Source organism: Monopterus albus, unplaced genomic scaffold (assembly GCF_001952655.1).
Source record: "Monopterus albus unplaced genomic scaffold, M_albus_1.0 scaffold45.1, whole genome shotgun sequence".
NCBI lineage: Eukaryota > Metazoa > Chordata > Actinopteri > Synbranchiformes > Synbranchidae > Monopterus > Monopterus albus.
The window spans coordinates 1272127-1280476 of record NW_018127925.1 but is presented as its reverse complement, the minus strand read 5'-3'; the positions used below and the strand labels follow the sequence as shown (position 1 = coordinate 1280476).

The following is an 8350-nucleotide window of genomic DNA, read 5'->3' as shown; positions in this document are numbered from 1 at the left end:
GAAGGAGTGGCTTTACAACAACTCTGTGACTGTTCTTGAATGGCCCAGCCAGAGCCCTGACTTAAACCCCATTGAGCATCTCTGGAGAGACCTGAAAATGGCTGTCCACCAACGTTTACCATCCAACCTGACAGCACTGGAGAGGATCTGCAAGGAGGAATGGCAGAGGATCCCCAAATGCAGGTGTGAAAACTTGTTGCATCATTCCCAAAAAGACTCATGGCTGTATTAGCTCAAAAGGGTGCTTCTACTAAATACTGAGCAAAGGGTCTGAATACTTATGACCATGTGATATTTCAGTTTTTCTTTTTTAATAAATCTGCAAAAATGTCAAACATTCAGTGTTTTTCTGTCAATATGGGGTGCTGTGTGTACATTAATGAGGAAAAAAATGAACTTAGATCATTTTAGTATATGGCTGCAATATAACAAAGAGTGAAAAATGTAAGGGGGTTTGAATACTTTTCGTACCCACTGTACCTGTAGAGGTGTGGAAGTGTCTAGGAGAGACAGCAGTGGAGTTTCTATCTAGTTTGTTCAACAGGATTTTAGAGAGTGAGAAGATGCCTGAGGAATGGAGGAGAAGTGTTCTAGTGCCAATCTTTAAGAACAAGGGTGATGTGCAGAGTTGTAGCATCTACAGAGGTATAAAGTTGATGAGCCACACAATGAAGCTATGGAAAAGAGTAGTGGAAGCTAGGCTAAGAAAGGAAGTGGATATCTGTGAGCAGCACTATGGCTTCATGCCCAGAAAGAGCACTACTGATGCAATTTTTGCTCTGGGAATGTTAATGGAGAAGTGTAGAGATGGTCAGAAGGAGCTGCATTGTGTCTTTGTGGATTTGGAGAAAGCGTACGACAGAATGCCGAAAGAGGAGCTATGGTACTGTATGAGGATGTCAGGAGTGACAGAGAAGTACGTTTTGAGTAGTTCAGGACATGTATGAGAGGAGTACGACAGTAGTGAGATGTGCTGTAGGTCAGACAGAGGAGTTCAAAGTGGAGGTGGGGCTACATCAAGGATCGGCTTTGAGTCCCTTCTTGTTTGCTATGGTGATGGACAGGTTGACAGATGAGGTCAGACAGGAATCTCCGTGGACAATGATGTTTGCGGATGACATTGTGATCTGTAGTGAGAGCAGAGAGCAGGTGGAGGAACACCTGGAAAGGTGGAGGTCTGCTCTGGAAAGAAGAGGAATGAAAGTCAGTCGTAGTAAGACAGAATACATGTGTATGAACGAGAGGGAGGGAAGTGGAACAGTGAGGTTACAGGGGGCAGAGGTCAAGAAGGTGCAGGAGTTTAAGTATTTGGGGTCAACAGTCCAGTGTGATGGGGAGTGTAGGAAAGAGGTGAAGAGGCGAGTGCAGGCAGGTTGGAGTGGGTGGAGAAAGGTGTCAGGAGTGTTGTGTGACAGAAGAGTGGCAGCAAGAATCAAAGGAAAGGTGTACAAGACAGTAGTGAGACCAGCTATGCTGTATGGGTTAGAGACTGTAGCAGTGAGGAAAAGACAAGAGGCAGAGATGGAGGTAGCAGAGATGAGGATGTTGAGGTTCTCTTTAGGAGTGACCAGGATGGACAGGATTAGGAATGAGCACATCAGAGGGACAGCTCAGGTCGGCTGTTTTGGGGACAAGGTCAGAGAGGCCAGATTGAGATGGTTTGGACATGTGCAGAGGAGGGATAGTGGTTATACTGGTAGAAGAATGTTGGAGATGGAGCTGCCAGGCAAGAGGTCAAGAGGAAGGCCAAAGAGGAGATATATGGATGTGCTAAAAGAGGACATGAAGTTAACTGGTGTGAGAGTAGAGGATGCCAAGGATAGAGTTAGGTGGAAACAGATGATTTGCTGTGGCGACCCCTAACGGGAACAGCCAAAAGAAGAAGTGTATATAGACTAAATTTATAATGAAATTCAGAGAGCGGGAGACTTATGGAACACAGTAAATGGGAAAATAACTTCTGGAACAGATTTCCATCTTTTTGTGTAGTCACTTTAGTACTCTATACCCTAGCAGTCAATATGATAATGGTGACACTGATGATGATTGCTTACATGCTTTGCTGTTTGTGATTTAGCCTATTTGTAGCTCATTTTCTTCTGAAGAAGAATTTCTGCTCTTTGGTGATGTGTGTGTTGGTGTGTCAGAAAGGGCATCCGGTGTAAAATCATGCCAAAGTACTCATGCAAATTGGATTTGCTGTGGTGACCCCTGACAGGAGCAGCCAAAGTAGTAGTAGTAGTAGTAGTAGTAGTAGTAGTAGTAGTAGTAGTGTTAGACATCTTGTACAGTTCAGCTCTCTCATGCAGCTAGCTAAATGCAAGCTCACTCAAAGGTGATCTACCTGATTTAAGCTTCTATTTGTGGTGATTACACTTAAAATGCGCTAAAGGAAAAACATAGACTCATAAATGCAATAAAGGGGTCCAGGGATGACACGTCTCGGAGTCAGTGTGGATCGGCACATTTGAATTTGATAGATTGGAAGTCTGCTTCATGAGAAGAGTGACAGACCTGCGGATAAGCATTGCACTGACAGTGTTGCAGAGATTAACGTCTGTCCACTATTTCTGTAGGGAGAGCAGTCGTTCATGCATAACCCAGTGCAACCTTTGAAAAAAGTAAGTCACACTTTGAATAAATTTGGTCACTAGTCAGTCTTCTATTCTTGTCTATAGCTTGTCACGTGATGTAACGCATTCCTTCTATTGGTTAATTGAGTGAGAATAAGAGGCACTTTATTTGTTGCAAGGCATCTCCCTGTAGTGAGCTGCAGTATCAGAAAGTGTCTTCAGGCCACAACAACAATGTAGCTGCAGCCTCACAATGACACGTTAACAAATATAAACAAATACTGAACATTAATAAGAAAAGTGGCTCTAATTTGCTGTTAAAAATGTTTGTGAAAAATAGATGTCACTGAAAAACTGAGCTCCTTGTAACTAATAGTAGAGCCCAAGCAATTAGTCAATTAATTTGGTCATCAGACAACTAAGGTGTCGCTGTAGGCTTTCAGAAACTCCTGTTGGTATTTTTACTATTTTCAGATTTTATTGACCAAACTGTTACTCTGTAAAATAATTGCCTGTTTTTTGTTTTTTTGAAGTAAAACTAACTGGACTGGTAGTTGCAGCTAAAAGTATATGACTTTTCTTCAGCCTGTATACCAAGACCCCAAATTATAAAAAAAAAGTGTGCTTTGCTGCAGTAAATTAAAATACAATTTCAGGCATTTGTAAACATAAAACAATTTATTAAGCATCTTATTAAGCATCTTTTTTAATAAACTTTTAATTGTACATATTTTCCCCAGCTTTTTACATGATAGTTGGATATAAATGCAGTCCAGTATTTACAGGCAATATGCAACTTAAACTTTCTCCATAGGGAAAACACATGTGTATTGCTGCTTCTTCAAGTATCTGAATCCCTGTTAACTTTTACACATTTGGTTTTGCTACAGTATGATTTCAAATTGCATGTTCATAAAATCTGGCAATGAAAGAGAAGTTGTTTTAGCATTTTTCTATAGCTCATTAAGTACAAAGTCCCTGTAGTCCTATTGCATCGCGAAAAAAAAAAATAAATTAAAAAAATTAAGGGGTTAAAACTTTCCAAAGTGGCTGAATGTGATCTCAACATGGGTAGTCATCTGCCCCAATATACAGCACTGTACATGGTCCCAGAATAAAATAAAATATTTACACTGAACAGAAGTTATTGTCCAGATGAAACAAGCAACAGTAAATCTTAAAATATAAAATCAGTTCTAAATGACACTTTACATACATGATAGTTTAGTATGCGTAATAACTTGATAAAGTAATTGCATTTCTTAAAAAAAAAAAAAAAAGCTTAACCTGATGAGTGCGCTACTCTAACATTTCACAGATCAGTACATTCAGATTAAATATGGAGGCCACAGTGTTGCTGTGCTAAACTGCAACTTTCCAAATAATCAGTAACACAGTCATGGCATGCACCCACAGCTGGAAAACACGTCCTACTACTACACAAGACGGCACAGAAACACACTTTACTATATTTTAAGGACCATTAGGTTTTCACATTCAGGCTCTCTAAACACTGAGTTCCCTCGCCTTGTAGAATCAGATTATGTTTAGGATTTAAGACTGCTGTCAGAGGCATTTACATTTGGAGACATGTAGACAGACACACTGATCCAATATGTCAAATATATTTAACGTATATATTAGCAGCTGTGACAACATTATGCTAAAACACTAACTTGTATATGTGCCAGTATAACTGAAGAACAGATACTAAAGATGAGTAAATTAATGGCTAAAAACCCAACCCTGACAAAGCTGTATATTCTTTTATACCAAGTCACCTTTAATCTCTGTGTTCTTATCATTTCAGGGTGGTATTCAAGACAACACTGAAAAACAGCCAGCAGGGGGAGCTATAGCAATATACAACATGACTGAATTATGTAGCTCCGGGTCAGGAGGTTCAGGTAAAGTTCAGTCCATGATTTAGCTCCAGCCCTGCAGAATGTGCCTCCGCACATTCCCAATGTGCTGCTAGTTATGGCGGGTCCAGCACTATCTGGGAAGCACAGTCATTCACCTGTACCTACATGTAAAAGCCAGTGTATCCTCTCAGTACATAATCTAGTATGGGTTACTCCACAGCCATCTGGGAAGCACAGTCATTCACCTGTACCTACATGGGGAACCTAACCTTTTCCTATATGAAACAGTTTCTGTAAATCTCATGAGAAAATGACTACTGTTCCATTATCTGTAATAAGAGATGGCAAATGAGTCTAAAAACTATGCATTACCCCACACACTCAACCACATGCAGTCTGGCATATCCCAATTTCTGGATTGAGAGTTTAGGACACTGCAGTAGGCTAGTGTTGAAAGAGGTTTGCACTTTGTTTTAGGAATGTTCCTGGTTGCTTTTTAACAGCTGTAATGCTTAATGTGCTGTAATATTTATCAGTAAGGTGGCCAGCAGCTCTCCTGCCCTTGCTGTGGGCTTGTCACTTGCTGGTCTGTGACCTGTGGGTCTCCCCTATCATGGGGGATTTCTTTCTGCAGCCTGGTCCTACTGTTGGTGTTCAGGCCAGCTTCAGAGTGCTGATGGGGAACGAGGGCATCGTCACCATTGTTACAGGATTGAGTACCGTCTGCCCCACCAGCTGGGTGTGGTGGGTCACCATTTGGGTGCTCAGTGCTGTCTGTTTGCCAGTGATGGTGGCAGCTGGCTGGCTGGGGGTAGCACCATTCACCTGGGCGTGGTTTAATGTGTGAGTGATGTGACTGACCACAGCTGGCTGTGTGACAGCCACTGGCTGAGGATAGAGGGCAGGCAGATGCTGACTCAGGTGAGCCACTGGGTGCACGGTGATGTGGCCAATGGGCTGGTGGCCAGGGGCTAACTGAACAGAGCTGGTGGGGGAGGAAGAAGCCAGGTGCATAATGTGTTTGGGACCCTCTCCCTGGATGCCATGGTTGACTGCTTGGATGACAGAGGGATGGGACACTGATGTGTGGGCAATAACTGTGGGGTGTAGGGTGGGCGTGGTTGCCATCTGTGTCTGGGTGAGGATCAAGGCTTGACTAGGGGCGGTGGGACTGCTGGATGTTGTTGCTGCAAGCGCAGGTGGAGGCGCAGGCTTGGACATTGGCTGGGCAGGAGTTGCCGACAGCAGCTGAGGCTGGTGCAGAGGGGCTTTGTGCTGGATGGAGATGTGTTGAGTGAGGATGGAGGTGGTAGTAGTAGGTGTCAGGGTTGGGGTCTGGGTGGGTGTTGCAGTCTTGTACAGCTCAGGTTTCATGGTTTGGGGCACAGAGGGTAAAGCAGTCTGTGCTCTCAGCATAGTTTCCTCATCAAGATCATTGTCCATTACATCTTCACCTTCTGAAACACCAGACAAAATTAACTCAGACTAGATGCAATATGACTGTCCATCTACATTTAACAAAGATGATCTGGAGGCTATTTGAGTACTGCGCGCATGTACTAGCTGTAATGACAGCCTACCTGAGGCAGTGGAGGTCGAGGCCTGGTCCTCCTCAGGCTGCACTGTTTGTCGCACAACACGGTCGATCTCTATCACATCCATCCACTGGCTCAGCTCATTCTTCAGTTCTGCTAGTCGTTGTTGCGTGGCTATTTTCTCCCTCGCCAGGCGCTCCATGTCATGCTCGTACTCCTTCTCTTTCCGCTTCAGTGTCTGAAAGGAGAAATAAAATGTAAAACTCTTAAATTGTTAGTTTGTAAAATCATGAACCAAGTGGCTCCATGACAATGAATGTGCACAGAGTAACAGCATATTAGAGTCACATAGCCTAGCCCCACAACAAATCCTGTGCTTTGGAAGCTTTGCTTATATTGAAACTGTGTTAAAAGTGATCCAGAGTAATGTTGGTGATTTTTGGTAGCCTGCAATCTATTGTGAAAATGTGGTTCAACAAATTATCAGAGATACTTGTGAATACAATAGGATTACTATAACCTCAAATTAGCATTGGAATCAACAGCTCTGCAAAGGGTTTTGCAGGACTGTTGGTGTGTGCAAAATCAACAGCACTGCTTTACAACACCCCTGACTTGCTAAAGCTTTGGACCTTGTGTAAATACTGTACAATTAGGCTGTTGTACTGTACAGAAACAGCAGGCAATTTATCATTACATTGTGTTGTATGACAGTTAATGAACATGATGATGTAAAGAGCCCCACCGTGCTAAACAGTTTCATCATTGTCACATAGACAATTCAACAGAAAGCTCAGTCACTAAAGGAAGAAAGTAGTTGCATCTATATCATGTTAAGTCAGTATAGTTCTGGTGTGTTTACTGCTCCATAGTAAAAAGGCACATCACTCCAGTTAATCTTAGAAACGCCTGTGTAGTGCCCATATTATCTTCACAGCTGATTAATCAGTTCAACAAATATTTTAACGATAAATCTAAGACTGGTTCCTGTTAGGGTTGTCACTATTTTCAAAAATTATGTTTGAACGATGTTCAAACTGACATGAGAAAAAAAAGTACAGAGTTGGGTGTAATATTTAATAAAAAATAAATATATTAGTACCTCTCACTGCTTTGGCTCTCTCTCAGAAGAGCTTAGCTAAGATATGACATGCTGCAGGGTTAGGGAAATGGAAAAAATGACCTCACACTGAAGGCTTACATGATGTATTTTAGTATGTGCAGCCAACATTTTGACCCACCAGTCTTCTTCAGGGCAAGTAAGCTGCAGGGGTAGGACAGTCAGGCAAGGTTACTAACACTACTATCCTGCATTTTGTCCTTGCAAACAATTTTACTAGTTTACTTTACTGAGAGGTCAAAACAGGTCAATGTAACTGGTCAAGATGATAGTGAATTTTAAAAATGTCTTCTGTTGGACTGCAAGGCAAATTACATCAAATGACCTGTTTCACTTACTGACAGAATAATTTGAAAAGGTCATTACATTTGTTTGTTTTTTTTTAACCACATTCGAATATATGTTAAAAATTCTAACAAAAAGTGACAGCCCTAGCGCCTTTGTTCAGAATTACCAAGCTACAGTAGCATGAGGGAAGGAGGAAACAAGAATGGCAAAGTGGTGCTTCCAGGTAGCAGCTCTCTGACCCAGTTTCTCCTAACCCATCAGCCAACAAGACAAAACCCAAACAAACTGCGCTGGCCTTGCCTGTACACCGCAACAGGAGGAAAAGCTGTATGAAAACTAACTTCAACAAAAGGCAATAATTATGTACAGTTAATAAAGACATGCTGAACACCTAAAATACTCACTACACAAACGACTAATTTCCAGATAAATGATGTCTGGCTAAATCAGTACCAACAGGACATAGTGACGCTGTTAGGGATTAGTGTTTTAAACTATCCAGCCAGCTCTCTGGCCTCGCTGGGAGAGGCCCAGGGAAATGACACTGAGAAATCTATGACCAGCAACATGATGAGTCAGAATCATTAAGCCATCTCCCCAAAGTAGACCTCCTGTTAGTGTTCATGCCACCATGTATTTGTGCGTGCCAGAGTGTAAAGTACATGTGCTGTCATCCTGTATGCCAGAGAGTAATAGATTAAAAGGGCATCTGTAGATGTGAGTCGGCGCATTACTTTGGGCTCTATGCTCACTGTATATTTAAATGTGAGATGTCTCTTAGCATAGTCTGTGTGTCTGCATATACACTACAACATACATGTACATAAATGGCAAAGGGAGACAAAAGGTGGGCTTTGAGTGATTGAGCATCTGTCTCTTGTTTTTAATCCAGAATCAGAAATGCATAGGTCAGGTCAGTCTGCGCTTGAGTTGCATCCCACTGGTGACATTTTCATTCAAACACACACA

At 42.1% G+C, this 8350-nt stretch overlaps 1 protein-coding gene and 1 long non-coding RNA gene across 4 annotated transcripts in view; one reads left to right on the top strand and one right to left on the bottom strand.

Moving 5' to 3' along the window:
- The first annotated feature begins 3262 nt into the window (after window positions 1–3262).
- The window catches only part of LOC109960184 (uncharacterized), a 23929-nt gene continuing 18841 nt past the window's right edge, over window positions 3263–8350 (top strand). The window contains exon 1 of one of the 2 annotated variants that reach the window (XR_002274958.1): window positions 3263–4480. This is a non-coding gene — a long non-coding RNA (uncharacterized LOC109960184). The remainder of the gene's footprint in view (window positions 4481–8350) is intronic. The other variant, XR_002274959.1, reaches the window with a different exon arrangement.
- mnta (MAX network transcriptional repressor a) overlaps window positions 4616–8350 on the bottom strand; it is a 14819-nt gene continuing 11084 nt past the window's right edge. For both annotated transcript variants that reach the window (XM_020600088.1, XM_020600089.1), the window contains 2 exons: window positions 6019–6211; window positions 4616–5895 (listed from right to left, as the gene is read on the bottom strand). In XM_020600088.1, the coding sequence (XP_020455744.1) occupies window positions 5093–5895; window positions 6019–6211 (996 nt within the window). In that variant the 3' untranslated portion in view covers window positions 4616–5092. The remainder of the gene's footprint in view (window positions 5896–6018; window positions 6212–8350) is intronic.